General features: G+C 39.9%; 2 protein-coding genes across 8 annotated transcripts in view; one reads left to right on the forward strand and one right to left on the reverse strand.

Moving 5' to 3' along the window:
• ZNF239 (zinc finger protein 239) overlaps positions 1 to 13,600 on the forward strand; it is a 23,777-nt gene extending 10,177 nt beyond the window's left edge. For all 6 annotated transcript variants that reach the window (XM_059882729.1, XM_010820766.4, XM_024986907.2 and 3 more), the window contains one exon: positions 239 to 13,600. In XM_059882729.1, coding sequence (XP_059738712.1) covers positions 505 to 1,719 — 1,215 coding nt within the window. In that variant the 5' untranslated portion in view covers positions 239 to 504 and the 3' untranslated portion in view covers positions 1,720 to 13,600. The remainder of the gene's footprint in view (positions 1 to 238) is intronic.
• TFAM (transcription factor A, mitochondrial) overlaps positions 11,746 to 16,544 on the reverse strand; it is a 16,288-nt gene continuing 11,489 nt past the window's right edge. Inside the window, exons 7-8 of one of the 2 annotated variants that reach the window (XR_003033052.2) lie at positions 13,405 to 16,342; positions 11,746 to 13,293 (exon numbers count right to left, since the gene is read on the reverse strand). Coding sequence is in view for 1 of the 2 variants with exons in the window: in NM_001034016.2 (NP_001029188.2) it covers positions 16,196 to 16,342 (147 nt within the window). In the remaining variant the exon portion in view is untranslated. 2 annotated transcript variants of the gene reach the window in all.

Below are 16,544 nucleotides of genomic sequence, written 5' to 3' on the forward strand. Positions count from 1 at the left end.
GGATAACAAGGATGTGGGATTCATAGCCTTCTACAAGGCTAGGGTACAAATGCTTTTATTGGCAGTACTTAAAAGCAGAGACAAGATTTCTGTTTTGTGTACCCAAGGCCTCTCCCTTCCTGACATTAACCCAAAGGACATGAGTAAAGGACAAGACTGAACTTTTTGCTAGTTACCTTAGGCAGCTCTGAAATCTTGAAATTTTGTTTGTTATCACTGAATTCCCTTTGTTTCCTAGGAGACTTGAATGAAAATTTTGTGGAAAATGAAGATAAAGTACTTATGTTATCTATTACCTCTAGAGCCTTCCTGCTGGCAAATTTTGGAAGAGGTGGCTTAGTACAGTAACGAGGAGTCAGAATTAAATTGTGAATATTCACAGGGAGGTGTAAGTAACCCTGAACTGGATCTTTCTACTTGTCAGAAGTGGAGAAAAGTATCTTCTAATATTTCCAGGAACCACAAGCAGTGTGGTGACTCTTCAGAGTGATGATTTAGAAAAACATGGAGAGTGAAGACTATCCATCTTTGAAAGTCCCAATCCAGATGGCCACCCAGGACTCCTCATTCTGTAAGAAAGAGCCCCAGGATCCTCAGGAAAGCAAAAGTCTGTTTGTACCTGAAGAAAGCACTGAGAGGAAACTGACAGGGGCAAAAAGTCCTCCCATCGAGCATTGTTCAGAGAACCTTCAAGATAAACTTGTGGCTGATGTAAAAGAAGTAGTCTTGCCATTGCTCAAAGGGGAGACAGTCTGCCATACTGGCCAGTTGAAAGAATCCTTGGAGCCCTTTGACTATAACCACAAAGACGTTTGTGGTTGGAAATCTCGGGTGGCCAGTCATCATTATCAGAGAGCTCATACAGAGGAGAAGCCCTGTAGCCATCAAGACTGTGGGAAAACATGTACCGCCAGCCCAGGTGGTCACCCTGGTGAGAAAATCCGCCCTTCACAGAAAGTATTCAAATGTAGTCAGTGTGGCAGGGACTTCAGGGAGCGCTCAGATCTAGTCCTTCATCAGAGGGACCACACTGAAGAAAAGCCCTACAGATGTGATCAGTGTGGGAAGGGCTTCACAAGGAGCTCAAGTCTCCTCATCCACCGTGAAGTCCACGCAGATGAGAAGCCTTATAAGTGCGATAAGTGTGGAAAGGGCTTCACCAGGAGTTCAAGTCTGCTCATTCATCACTCAGTCCACACAGGTGAGAAGCCTTATAAATGCGACAAGTGCGGGAAGGGCTTTACTCAGAGCTCCAAACTGCACATCCACCAGCGAGTGCACACTGGCGAGAAGCCCTACGAGTGTGGGGAGTGCGGCATGAGCTTCAGTCAGCGCTCCAACCTGCACATCCACCAGCGCATCCACACAGGGGAGAGGCCCTACAAGTGTGGGGAGTGCGGAAAGGGCTTCAGTCAGAGCTCAAACCTTCACATCCACCGCTGTTCACACACAGGGGAGAAGCCTTACCAGTGCTACGACTGCGGGAAGGGCTTCAGCCAGAGCTCAGACCTCCGCATCCACCTGAGAGTCCACACTGGGGAGAAGCCCTATCACTGTGGCAAGTGTGGGAAGGGCTTCAGCCAGAGCTCCAAACTCCTCATCCACCAGAGAGTCCACACTGGAGAGAAGCCCTACGAGTGCAACAAATGTGGGAAGGGCTTCAGCCAGAGCTCCAACCTCCACATCCACCAGCGGGTCCACAGGAAAGATCCCCATTAAATGAGGTCTTCAATCACATGCTCTTACTTCAAAGACTTCAGTATTTCTAACATCACTCTTACTTTCACAGTCTCAGGATATAGTAAGAGTTATTCAGATATGTTCCCTCACTGAAAGTCATTCACTCAAGGTATTTAAGTACCAAGCACTTTGTTATGCTACACAGTGAATTGATTGTTCTTGTTGCTTAGATAGGCAGAGCGAAAACGTCTGTACTTTGTCATTCACCCAGTGTTACTAGAGCTACATATCCTACCCAGCATTTCTAAGTGCAAGAAGCTTATATTTGTCTAAGCAGAACACGTTGACTTTGTTCACACTCGCTGAGAATCTGGGACTTTGGCTTTCTCTTCAAATCGTGTGCCTTGTGTTTTTCATATTTCCTTCCAGTCCTGAGTAGCCCTCTTTAAACTATGATTGCACAATATGTTTTAATATTTGCTATAACCCCCAAAAGTCATTTGCTTTGACAACATTGTTACTGAGCCACACTTGGGTCTTCTTGGCCAAGCAGAGTAAAGCCAATCTACTGACACTGGGTTGTAAAGGAAGTGCACCATTTATTGCAGGGCACCAAAGGAGTCCAAGAAGCTGGTGCTCATCAGACCCAAACTGATGGCTTTCAGAGAAACATAAGGTGAGGAACAGGGGACTGTGGGGTGCATGATCAGCTCATGGACATTCTTCTCATTGGTTGATGGTGAGGCAATTAAGAGTCAATATCATCAATCTTCTGTTTCTAACCCATCTGGGGTCTGCTTGCTTATGGGCAGCAAACAACTTCTTGCATCTGGTGGCAGTTTCAGTGTCTGCAAAACAGCTCAAAGGACATGGCTCAGAATATTATCTATATTCTAGAGGAATTACAGGTCCTTGCTTCACTTAATGGCTAAACGATTATTGTTTGTTTTGCTTGGCTTTTTCCCTTTCTTTCTGTATTTTCTCTCTTCTCTGATTAAATTTACGCTTTGGAACTTGAGGAAGGCTTGGAGAGTATGTTTTGAGACGACAAGGCTTAAAATATGCACTCTATCATACATAATTCAATTGGGGTGTGGAGCTAGGATACCTCAGAGGGTTAAGGATCATCTCCTAGAAGGTAAAACAATAAGCTTGTAAAATAGTTGAGAGAAAATTGTTTTTTAGTGAATACATAAGTAAAGCAGAAGTTAACTATACAATGGCCTAATTGCAACCCTGATTTTCTAAACAGTGATTCCCCAAGTGAGGCTTAAGAGGCTCCCTAGTCACCTATAGTTTAGCTACTCACCAGTGACTAGAATCTGTACATGAAAAAACGGTGGGGGATATAGATGCAGTATTTATTACCTTGAGGAGCTGGGGTTATAACTGGTACATCCTGATCAAAGTTAACCTGAAACAGTTAACTGGACATGGATAACAGGAAAGTGACATGTTAAATTTAGAGGAAATGTAGCTAATGTCTAATAAGAAATGGAGGACTTGCTTTCCTTCAAGAGGCAATCCCAGAATATTTGACTCCAACTCAAAGGAGCCCACATAGAATGATTAGGGTAGTGACTGAGCATCTGTGCTTTGGCATTGCATAATACCCTCACTAGTTTGGATACCATAAGATGGTATCACAACTGATGTGATTCTGCTTTGGTGAGTGCTAGAATTATGAACCCTCCCAGTTCCTCCTGGCCTCATAAGATTATATTTGAACATCTCTTCTGGATTTGACTCTTATTTGTCACATGTGTCTTCTAATTGGCTGATATATATACTCTGTTTGGGACTTAGAGCCAAATATGATCATAAGAATCCATGTGTAGTGAGTCCCGAGAGTAGATCTATGAGTCCAGAGAGCAGATCTAAAGTCCAAGTCTCAAATGATTATAAACTAGCCTGTTTTCCAAGTCTCCTTTTATACATACATTAATTTAGCAATGTTTTTAACTCTGTTTAGCTTTTATTGTTCTCTTTTAAGCATTAGCTTTCTTAAAAAATTGAAATGTGGTCAGAGTCCTTGGGAAGCATTTTGCTGATTGTGGTAAGGAAGTTTGGAGGGAAAGTCAGAAAAAGGAACTTGTGCATGAAAATGCAGGAAAAGGAGCCTTCCTGATGGCTCAGTGATAGAGAATCCACCTGCCAATGCAGGAGACATAAATTCAATCCCTGATCTGAAAATATCCCACATGGCTTGAACCAACTAAGCCTGTGCTCTAGAGCCCAGGAGCCCCAGCTACTGAGCCCACAACTGCTGAAGCCTGCATGCCCTATTGCCTGTGTTCTGCAACAAGAGAAGCCACAGCAAATGAGGAACCTTCGAACTGCAACCAAAGAGTAGCCTCTACTCACTGCAACTAGAGAAAAGCCCACACAGCAATGAAGACCCAGCACAGCCAAAAGTAAAGAAAATTATTTTAAAAAGAAAATGCAGGAAGAACAGGGCATGTCTCACATTTCATGAAGTCCTAAAGATGCCATAGATTGACAAAGAGAAAACACTTCGTTAATTTTTTAAGACATCTCAACTTCAGACATGTGAAAATGAAAAAAAAAAAAAAAAAAACGTGTTGCAAAATGGTTCTTTTTCAGAATTCAAGGGTTGTCCTAAGATTGGTCCTTTACTGGTACCTGAACAAAGACCTTTGGAAAATCTCAATAATTGTATTTGATTGATAATTCCATCACAAATTTGGCAAAGAATCTAGGTTACAGATTAAATTCTTAAAATTCTTACCTACTCAGTAGGTGCTTTTACTTTCTATATGGATTGTTTAAGATCTTAAGTTCAAAATACTGGTGAATATATGATCACTACTTGCAGTTACACTTCTAAATTATAATCTTTTAAACCACTGACAGCCAGAGTTAGGGGATAAAAAGAAACGGGGTACTTCCCTGGTGACCCAGTGGTTAAGAATCTGCCCACCAATGCAGGGGACAGGGTTTGATCCCTGGTCTGGGAAGATTCCACATGCCGAGGGGCAGTTAAGCATGTATACCGCAACTACTGAAGTCCACTCTCAAGCCTTTGCCCCGCAACAAGAAAAGCCACCATGATGAGAAGCCCCCTCACCGCAACTAGAGAAAGACTGTGCAGCAACAGAGACCCAGCACAGCCAGAGAGAAAGAAATTTGGAAGTTCACATTCGCAGCTTCATGACCTTTCTTGCTGTACTTTCATTGGCAAAAGAGAGTCATGACTGAGTATGAAGGCAAAGTAGGTAATGAGAGCCAGGGAAAGTCCAAAGCAACATGCCTAAAGTAGTTGTGAGAGTAAAACTGGCATTGGAGTGGTACCTGAGAGTAGGTGATACTGACAAGCAGCTTCAAGACATAGAGCTGGGCAAAGCTAATACATAGGGAGTGTGCGGCAGCTGATTCCAGCCGCTACAGAAATCATTCAGGGTTTGGTCAGCTAAGCAAAAGGGTAAGGGGAAAGGACTAGAAAATTTGCTGTTGAACATCTCTCTTAACAGCATTAAAATGCTGTAAATTACAAAACCACAGCAATGAAGTGAACAAGAGAAAAACCACCAGTAAACAGGAGGTCTCAATAAAAAACTGAAATATGAAAGACAACTATTGTATCAGAGCAGAAGCAGGGGCCATTTATATGGCTTACATTAAGGACAAAAAGGAACCAGTTTGGCTGCAGGCTCAGAAATACGTAATACTATGAGCATGAGACATGAAAGGGAAAGCAGTGAACTTAATGTTGTATTCGGGACAGTCCCCTCATTCCAAACACACATGTCCTCCTCCCCTAACCCATGTGCACTGTCAACCAGCAAAAGATGAGAAATTTCTTCTCTGTAGAAATCAAATGGCCCTTAGGGACAGACCTGCATTCTACTTTTGTGAGTCCAACAGAAAAACAGTTATCTTCTAGTTCCAATACATTTATAACAGAGCTTCAAAATGCATGAAATAAAAACAAAATTGAAATAGCTGTAGGCAAATTATCAATCTCAACACTTGGTAATTGATAGCACAAATGCACAGAAAGTCAGTTAGGATGTACAAGATTATCGACCAACTTGACTAACATTTAGAATACTCCAACAACAGCATAATACATGTTCTTCCCAAGTGTACGTGTTATGGGCAAGAAAACGTTGCGCACAACTTAAAAGAATGGGAATCATACAAGATACACTCTGACCAGAATAGAACTTAATTAGAAATGGCTAACAGGAAGATATAGAGTCACCAAACGTTTAAGTTAATGACTCCTAAATAAGCCATGGGATAAAGAGAAAATAACAATGAAAATCTGAAAATATTTTGAATTATAACAATGTGTGGGGTGTGGCTAAAGTAGCATAAGATTTTATTAATTATGCCAATAAATCTAACACTTGGTTGAAATAGAAAAAGTTGTTGAAAGGTATAAACTACCAAAGCTCACTCAAGAAGAAAGAGAAAACTGAATAGCCCTATTAAACTAATATTTGTAGCTGACAGCCTTCCCACACAAAGTACAGGCCAGACGGTACAAGTGAATTCTGCCAAACATTTATGGAAGACATAGTAACAATCTATATGAACTCTTCTAGGAATAAACCCATTCCAACTTATTTTAGGAGCCAACATTGCCTACATACCAAAGCCAAAGAGATCTGTAAGACCAGTCTTGCATCCCCTAGAAACCTGAACTGACTGAATTCTCCTTCAACACAAAGTGCTGCTTCCAGGAGGAGCAATTGCAGGCAGCTGGTTGCACCCATTTCCCATAGTCACTGAAAGATTATTTACTGTAATACCTACAGGAAGATTAGGAAAGAAACTTTTTTAGGATTACTGTCTCATGAGGAATTAGCATGATGATTTCTTTAAGGGCCAACACAAATCATGTGACAATATTTGCATTTTTGCTACGACGATGAGAAAACGCAGACAAACTGGGTCAACAATAGCACAGAGTAGTAACAGCATAGAACCTGCGTATTTCTGCATATTACTTCATCCTGGTGCTGATGTGTTCCTGTATGTTATCCTTGAAGTTGGCTTTCATCTATTTCTGTATTTCCATTCTAACTTACTAACCCTATAAAGTCTCATATAAGACACTAAACGAAGGAGGAAAAGAATAACTCACTTTAGATCTGTTATTTTCTGTGGGATCAAGGAGACTACATGTAGAGAACAAGAGTGGGGCTGGAGGAGAAAGAATAGATCACAAGAGATCTGATCTGCCTTGCATTTCCCGGTTCTCTTACCTATACGCTCCGTACACTAGCTAAATGAAATGTCCTCCTTAGAAACATCTTTTGGTCCTTAACTACCTTGGCAGTAGTTTCTCAGTCTTTTGATAGAAACTAAGTTTGACTTAACTGTGTCTGAAAATCTGACTACTGGCTAGGCTGCTAAGAATGGGATGACCTGGACATTCATCCTCTGGGGCTGAGTTTTCTTCATCTTTCGTGCTAGGCAGAAACAAGTAATCCAGGAAGCTCTTTCCTTCACTCACTTCCTGTGTCTGTGAAGTGAGGATGAAGGAAGCACACACAGCTCTCAGTGCTCCATGTGATAAGGGGCATGTTGTGAGGCCTCCTCAGGAACTGGAAAGAGTGGAGAATCTGAAATAAGTCAAAGGCTTTTAAGAATGTCTGAGAGAACATTTTCTTAGTGGTAGGTGGTATATCTTTCCCCATACTATGCTCTCTCAAACCCTCAATAATGTAATGTCCTAGGCAAATTTGCCCCTTGCCTCAGCCCAGTTCATCTCTCCTCTCCAGTTCAAACAAGTTGTCACAGTCTGAAGGGAGGCTTGCAGAACACAAGGGTTACTTTGTGCTATCAGTTGTGCAAATCTAGGATCTGCTCTTTCTTGGCCTTGTTCCTCATGGGTTCTGTGGTCCTGGTGGGAAGTCTCCACTCGGATGAGCCACTTTCCAGGTGAGATTCCTCTTAACCTTACAAGATCGGCTTTGTTCCTGGGAACCAGGAGCTGAACCTAAGGGACAAAATCATTTTAGTTGGAACCTACTTGAGGATTCCAACTTCCAGAGCCCCCAAATCTCAGGTCGGTCTTTCAATAAATTCAAATCAGGACTTCTGAAAACACAAAGGCTGGACACATCAGGCCAGGCCCATAACTCATTATGAATTGTGACCCCAGAGCCCTTAAGGAACACCCAGAAACCCAGAAATACAAGTGTCCCGTGGTGAGAGTCCACGTTTTCCTGCAAGCTATGTCCTCTAGCTCAGTGCAGGGACGGATACAACGCTAGGCTAAGCAGATGGTTTTGTGGCGAGGACACTAACGTAGATGTGCATCCTAGCGCCGTCTCCCGCTGCCGGTGCGTTTTTGAGGCACTAGCTGGCCTCTCTGAATATTTCCTGACCTATTAGAGTGGAAAAGGGAAGGCCTAAGCAGGCCCTCAGGCAAGCTCGACCTGCAGTTCGCACCGGCCACGCCCCAAGAGCGCTTCGGTCCCGCCGCACCCGACTGAGGTGCGCCAGAGCGCCTGTCCGACTTGAAGGGCACTTCCACATCTGGCCTACAGGCGGTGTCCTGGCCACAAGCTGGCAGTGAGACCTAAACCGTGGATCAGAGTAGGGACGGGGATGTGAGGTGGCTGTTCCTCCAGCTGAGATCCTGACGCAGGTGGAAGAAATGATGGGAGAAGAGACCTAGAACACAAAGTTTGAAAACCTGTTGACAATAGGGCTTCTCCCAGGAGGCACAGCAGTTCAGTGTGGTGGTGTTCGCAATTGTAGTAATCATGATAAAATATGATGCCAGCTTCTCAGAATTACTTGGGAGAAATGGAATACTGCCTGCCATATCAGTAAACAAAGGACGTCATAGTCATCCGTGGTTGTGGCCACCTTTAAGCATTAATTGGTGAGCCCCAAGGGAACGCAGGAACTTAAGATACTAAGAAGAGGTGGCAAGAATATACAGAAGAACTGTATAAAAAAGATCTTCACGACCAAGATAATCACGATGGTGTGATCACTCACCTAGAGCCAGACATCCTGGAATGTGAAGTCAAGTGGGCCTTAGAAAGCATCACTACGAACAGAGCTAGTGGAGGTGATGGAATTCCAGTGGAGCTATTTCAAATCCTGAAAGATGATGCTGTGAAAGTGCTGCACTCAATATACCAGCAAATTTGGAAAACTCAGCAGTGGCCACAAGACTGGAAAAGGTCAGTTTTCATTCCAATCCCAAAGAAAGGCAATGCCAAAGAATGCTCAAACTACCGCACAATTGCACTTATCTCACATGCTAGTAAAGTAATGCTCAAAATTCTCCAAGCCAGGCTTCAGCAATACATGATCCGTGGACTTCCAGATGTTCAAGCTGGTTTTAGAAAAGGCAGAGGAACCAGAGATCAAATTGCCAACATCCACTGGATCATTGAAAAAGCAAGAGAGTTCCAGAAAAACATCTATTTCTGCTTTATTGACTATGCCAAAGCCTTTGACTGTGTGGATCACAATAAACTGTGGAAAATTCTGAAAGAGATGGGAATACCAGACCATCTGACCTACCTCTTGAGAAACCTATATGCAGGTCAGGAAGCAACAGTTAGAACTGGACATGGAACAACAGACTGGTTCCAAATAGGAAAAGGAGTATGTCAAGGCTGTATATTGTCACCCTGCTTATTTAACTTATATGCAGAGTACATCATGAGAAACGCTGGGCTGGAAGAAGCACAAGCTGGAATCAAGATTGCCAGGAGAAATATCAATAACCTCAGATATGCAGATGACACCACCCTCATGGCAGAAAGTGAAGAGGAACTCAAAAGCCTCTTGATGAAAGTGAAAGTGGAGAGTGAAAAAGTTGGCTTAAAGCTCAACAGTCAGAAAATTAAGATCATGGCATCTGGTCCCATCACTTCATGGCAAACAGATGGGGAAACAGTGGAAACAGTGTCAGACTTTATTTTTCTGGGCTCCAAAATCACTGCAGATGGTGACTGCAACCATGATATTAAAAGACACTCCTTGGAAGAAAAGTTATGACCAACCTAGATAGCATATTCAAAAGCAGAGACATTACTTTGCCAACAAAGGTCCATCTAGTCAAGGCTATGGTTTTTCCTGTGGTCATGTATGGATGTGATAGTTGGACTGTGAAGAAAGCTGAGCACTGAAGAATTGATGCTTTTGAACTGTGGTGTTGGAGAAGACTCTTGAGAGTCCCTTGGACTGCAAGGAGATCCAACCAGTCCATTCTAAAGCAGATCAGCCCTGGGTGTTCTTTGGAAGGAATGATGCTAAAGCTGAAACTCTGGTACTTTAGCCACCTCATGCGAAGAGTTGGCTCATTGGAAAAGACTCTGATGCTGGGAGGGATTGGGGGCAGGAGGAGAAGGGGACGACAGAGGAGGAGATGGCTGGATGGCATCACTGACTGGATGGACGTAAGTTTAAGTGAACTCCAGAAGTTGGTGATGGACAGGGAGGCCTGGTGTGCTGCATTCATGGGGTCGCAAAGAGTTGGACATGACTGAGCGACTGAACTGAAGGGAACTCAGAAAGGAAATAAGGAATACCCGCCTTCTGGCAGCCTTCAGATTGCAACCACACCCCATGGTGCGCCCTGAGGAAGCTCAGGATACTGGCCGATAGCCGAGGTGCATATCAAAGGATTGGTTTGAGCCCAGACTCTTCTACCTTCCCAAGTGTAGAAAAGCGCTAATTTCCTTGCGATGTTTGGTTTTCCTTTAATTTACAATAATTTTGTAGATGTTTGGTTTTCCTTTAATTTACAATAATTTTGTATCATTCAGACTATCTGCCCTTTGTTGCAAAACCCCTGTATATCCTAGCTAACCCCCTCACCTCCTTGGAGCAGCTTTCCCAAGGTTACTTGAGAGGCCGCCTCCCAGGCCTGAAGTCCTAAGAACGTTGTAAAAAACGACTCTCAGCTTTTAGGTTGTGCATTCTTTTTCGGTTGACATTGGCAATACACAAAACTGTTCAAAGTGAAAATGCACAACTGCAAAAAGTATCATCTCTCCTAGGTAACATGCACAACCATTTCATGTTTTACTCAAATGGGATTTCCAAGCCATAAGAATTTCAGTAAGCAATATAAACATTTTCTTGGTCAATATATTTCCCAATATATTTAAAATTGTCCAAATATTTCAACAATTTCAAACAGAAAATTTAGAAGATTCAGTGAGTAGGCATACTTCATCTGGAATCAACAGACGTTAGTATCTTTCTATGGCTTTATCTAGATGTGTCTTTACTTGTGATGAAACTTGAGCCCTACATGTGTCATCCTGTATCTTCTAAGGACATACTTTTACATAATCACTATACCATTATCCCACCTATAAAATTTAACCATAAAAAACATCTAATACAAAGTCCATATTCTAAGTGCCTCATCCTAAGAGTGTCTTACAGAGGTTGTGTTAGGTTTTTGAAGCTGTCTTTTTTAAGCCAAGATTCAACAAACCCATGCATTATATAATACATAGTGGAGTGGACAAGATTCACTCATCAAGTACTAATTTTCCCATTGGAAAAAAGTGCAAAGAGGGTATTCCTCTGTTGTTTTTTTGTTTTCGGCTGTGCCAGGCAGAATGCGGGAGCCTAGTTCAGGTCAAGATCAAACCCATGCCCTGTGCAATGGGACTGCAGTCTTAACCACTGGCTGCCAGGAGGGTTCCAGAGAGAGAACGCTTAAAAATCATAGATCTACCCTCGCCCTCTCCCACAGAGTCCATCAGTGAAACATGTATAATATGATATGTGAAACGAATTGCCAGTCCAGGTTCGATGCATGATACAGGATGCTCAGGGCTGGTGCACTGGGATGACCCGGAGGGATGGTATGGGGAGGGAGGTGGGAGGAGGGTTCAGGATGGGGAACACGTGTACACCAGTGGCGGATTCATGTTGATGTATGGCAAAACCAATTTTATTACACTTACTATACTGTGAAGGAATTAGCCTCCAATTAAAATAAATTTATATTAAAAAAATCATAGAACTACAAATAGGATAGAGAAGTTTTGATTTAATCTGCTCCATAGGTTGTAAGTATCCCAAGCTATTATCTATCAATCCAACTAAACAGTGCATCAGAATTAAATTTTATTAAAAGCATGATTCTGTTCCAGAGTTACCAGTTTTTAGAAATGTTTTACAGCACAAGCATTACCACCACTCCTAAATGAATATTTGGGTTAGCTTATTTTAAAAAAAAATTTTGGATTATAACAACACTGAATATTAAAATAGCAGTACAAGTCAGCAGATCATTTACAAAACTTTCAAAGCACATACACAACATATATAGGAAACTAACACGATAAAGTTAAATTCTGTGTTAAAGGTGACTGCATATAGTAATATCAAACACTGCCCTCACTTTGCTGTTCAAGAGTGTTTTGAAATTCTATGACTCCAAGCCACTTTTAAAAATTTTAATATTGCACTATTTCAAACGTCATGCATAATATACAACTTTCAAATATTCATATTATTTCAAATTTGCATAATTTATATTCCCATAAAATGCAACAGCACTTGTACTCAAAAGGCAATCCTTTGCAGGGCTCAGAGGTGGATGAATTTCATCTGACACAGTTTGGTTTCTAACCATTTCATCCTCTACCACCCTCTTCTCCTTTTGCTTTCAATTTTTTCCAGCATCAGGGTCTTTTCCAGTGAGTCAGGTCTTCATATCAGGTGGCCAAAGTATTGGAGCTTCAGCTTCAGCATTAGTCCTTCCAATGAATATTCAGGGTTGATTTCCTTTAGGACTGACTGATTTGATCTCCTTACAGTCCAGGGGACTCTCAAGAGTCTTCTCAGAGCCACAGTTTGAAAGCATCAACTCTTCAGTGCTCAGCCTCCTTTATGGTCCAGCTCTCACTTTTCTGTACCTGACTACTGGAAAAACAGCCTTGACTATACAGACTTTTGTCAGCAAAGTAATGTCTGCTTTTTAATACACTGTCTAGATTTGTCATAGCTTTCCTTCCAAGGAGTAAGTGTCTTTTAATTTCACAGCTGTAGTCACCATCCACAGTGATTTTGGAATCCAAGAAAATAACATGTCACTGCTTCCAATTTTTCCTCTTCTATTTGCCATAAAGTGATGGGAACAGATGCAATTACCTTAGTTTTTTGAATGTTGAGTTTCAAGCCAGCTTTTTCACTCTCCTCTCTCACCTTCAAGAGGCTCTTTAGTTCTTCTTTACTTTCTGCCATTAGGGTAATTTTTAAATGTTTAGCCTATTTAAAATTTTGTTTACAGTCAATTTTAAGTATGTAGTTTTTTAGCCAGTAAAAATTTTTTAAAGTATTTTTAATGTGCTAGAAGATGGTTTCATGTTTTATGTATTTGCCATCAAATATAATCAATGATTACCAAAAATATTTTATTTGTGAACAATGTGAGAGAATGATGATACTAACTTTGTACAGTTTTACTATTTGGAAAATTTTACAAATTGAAAATAATAATAAATACGTTCATTTCTTATTCTTCCCCAAAGTTCAATTTAAAAGAGTATTACTGCTTTAAAATTTCAAAACATATTATCTGCACTTGTAACATTTTCAAATTTGTCTGTAAGAGCTTGGTGCTTTGAAAAGGAAGAGGAATAGTGGCTGTGAGGAGAGAAAAGGAAAGAAAAGAGTATTTTTGTTGTTGTTGTTGGAGTAGTCTTACAGTAAAAAGATTGGTAAAATTAAGAGAAATAATGGAAATTAGTTACTTACCTATATAAGAAGTTCCTGCTGCTTTCGGACAATCTGGTGGTGATTAATTTCAGGTACAGTAAATGTCACAAATATCAATAAAACTTGCCAGTTACTTTAACTGCATTTTAATTCAGAAATGTAAATATACACATTCATGGCCAACTATTTAAAAAAGCATATACATTAAAAAAAAAAAAAGGGCATTTCCAAAAAAGGAGTTAGCCAAAAGCAATGGCAAAATTACATTATTACAGTAGGCTGAATCTGCACATATACCTTAAACATCAGAAAATAATTACACACACCCTTGTCAATTGTTTTATAAAATCTAATACTGGTACTCTAGTGAACATAAGCGTCTCTGTGACTGACTGCTCAGACAGCATAAACGCTGTTTTCACTTAAGCATCTTTTCCCTGGTCACAATTCTTTAGCTTTTAGTTTCTTGTTCAGCCAATATAAGAATGGCCACCGGTTACACACCTAGCCACTGGTTATTGATATACGCTCTCATTCTTCATAACAGAGTATTTGTATATACAAATGGATGGCATTTAATACATGGTATGCCATGTACTGAAGTTTATTAAGAAAGGTGTGAAATCAGATTATCCTAATATTTAAAGTATTAACAATGACACCCTTTTAGAAACAAAACGGTTTTGCTACAGCTCCTTTCACTGTTTCATACCTGTCCTCCCTATATTAAGTATATACATGAGAACGTAGACACTGGATATTTGAATGTGTTCGGTGTAAAACAGTACAGGCAGCTAAATGCCTAGAGCTCAGAAGGTAAGTACGCAGATGTGTTTTATACATTTGTGCTACAGGAGTTTATAATTCATTTCTCTTCCTCACCCATTCTATAATATTATAAACATCGACTCCCATGTGCTCCCTGGGCTCATCTGAAGCACAGAACACAGTAAATTATTTGAGTGATTATTTTCTCCATTCTCCTAAGGCTGGTACAAAATTGGTACCATTCTAGATGCCCCAGGGAATTAGGGCTTAATTCTCTCCTGGAAACCTAACTGAGAAAGCTTGGGAGAGACACTAGCACGTGTCCTTTTCTTCCCTCTCTTCTTCCCCAGAACACTCTAGCCTCAGACCAAGGGTCATTTACATACTGGCAGGCTGTGTCCTGCATTACCATTCAGAGAGCAAAGCCGCCTGAAAACTTCAAACAGCTCCATATATTTAAATCTTAGGCTAGTCCTCTTAAGTTGTAGTTTTCCCTACAGTCCTGACCTTTGCCAAGTTCAGTACGTAACAAGTCATTTTTTAGTGATTCTTTTACTTATTTTCTATCCACAAACTTCAAAAATCTTCTTTCTGGAGATGTAGAATATACACTTTTATTTTTTTTTGCATATTTTTGCAAAATACAAAGTAAATATATAAATTTTGAGTTATAAATTCATGTGAACTGATGATGACAGTTGAATATTTTGCTCAAAAAGGTGGTGTGGATTTTGAAAAACCTTTGACTCTTGTTAAGAAGATAATCAAATGCTAGAAGGGGTAAGGTTTAAATGCTAACTGGAAAACTGTTAAGATGTATTTTACTGAGCCACAGCAAGTAACTTAAGAGCATCTCATTCCACACTATACGGGTCAGTCTTTGCAGGCTGCACCTCTCTGTAGCAACCAAGTCAACTGCACTATTGTACAAAAACAGCCATAATCGATGAGTGTGGCTGTGTTCCAATAAAACATTTTTTTATGGACACTGAATTTCATATTAATTTTCATGTGTCTTGAAGTATGCTTAGTTTTTTTTAACTATTTAAAACTGTGAACAATTCTTAGTTGACAAGGCCAAGAAAAGCAGGCAGTGGGCTGGATGTGGGCATCAGGCTAGAACTGGCTATTAATTATTATACAGGCTTTTATATGTTATGCAAATGTTTAAAAATTATAGGTTCCAATTTGAGAGACTTTGGAGACATGATTTTTTTAGATCTCTCATTTTAAAACTTACACCAAATAAGTTCTCTACTTTCTGGATAAATATATTTACATAAGAGAAAAAATAATTCAGTATACAAACTCCTACTTTGTTTAAAAAAACAAACAAAAATCCCAGAAAGCTATAAAATGAATGTTTCACCTTAAAACATAATTAGGAAACACATAATTTTTATTCTATGCAATATAAAACAATATGCATAGATTTGGTACATAATTTTTTAGTTTTTAATTTAGGAAAAAGATAATGAGGAAAAGGTTTATAAATCTATACCTTTTATAAAAGCTGCAACTGATACCAGAAATTCCTCACATGTACAACCATCAAGTCTGATTATAATATGAATTATACCCAGGATTTGGAATTTACCAGCATGAGTTCTGGATGCTCTTTTAAAAATGCAGTTATATCATAGAACACTATGGCTTCTACAAACTTTGAGATACTTATGAATAGGAAACTCCTGCTTCCATAATATAAGGAAACAAGAATATTTTTTCCATAATCACCAAGTATAAAAAAACTTCACAGTCTGATTTACCTTTATCAAAGGTAAAATGATTCACTGCTACATTTCATGGATTATTTTGATGCTCAGTAGTTCCTAAACACAAAATAAATTCCACATGAAGTCTTATCTGTTTGGGTTTTCAAAAGCAAGACACCAATACAAAATGTATTGAATTGGCTGGCAGAAGTCCATGGGCTACAGAAAAGGAATTAAATATAAATGTTCACCAACTTTATCCATTCTAATTTTACAACAGCTTCCGGTATTGAGACCTAGTTGGTTTCTTATGTCTATCCATTATGAACATAACTCAATCTTCTATTTTAAAACTTCTCAGGGTCATTTTTTGCTGGGTATTTAATTGAGCGACGTATAAGATCTTCTCGTCCAACTTCCATCATTTGTTCCTCCCAAGATTTCATTTCGTTATAATAACGAATTTTATCATCTTTAGCAAGCTGAATATATACCTGAGAAAGAGTGTAATTGTTAAAATGATTTCTTTAGAGGAATCTTTGCAGTTAATTTCTGGGATGCTCTCCAAAAATATTCTAGAAATTATTTTACTATTCTATATGTTAAAGGGGGGCTGGAAAGAAATATTCTTGTGAGATAAAAATTAGATGAGAAACAGATAAGAGATAAAGGTTTTTAAGTATTCATGAAGTCGCT

The sequence above is a fragment of the Bos taurus genome, chromosome 28 (genome assembly GCF_002263795.3).
Source record: "Bos taurus isolate L1 Dominette 01449 registration number 42190680 breed Hereford chromosome 28, ARS-UCD2.0, whole genome shotgun sequence".
In the NCBI taxonomy this organism is placed as follows: domain Eukaryota; kingdom Metazoa; phylum Chordata; class Mammalia; order Artiodactyla; family Bovidae; genus Bos; species Bos taurus.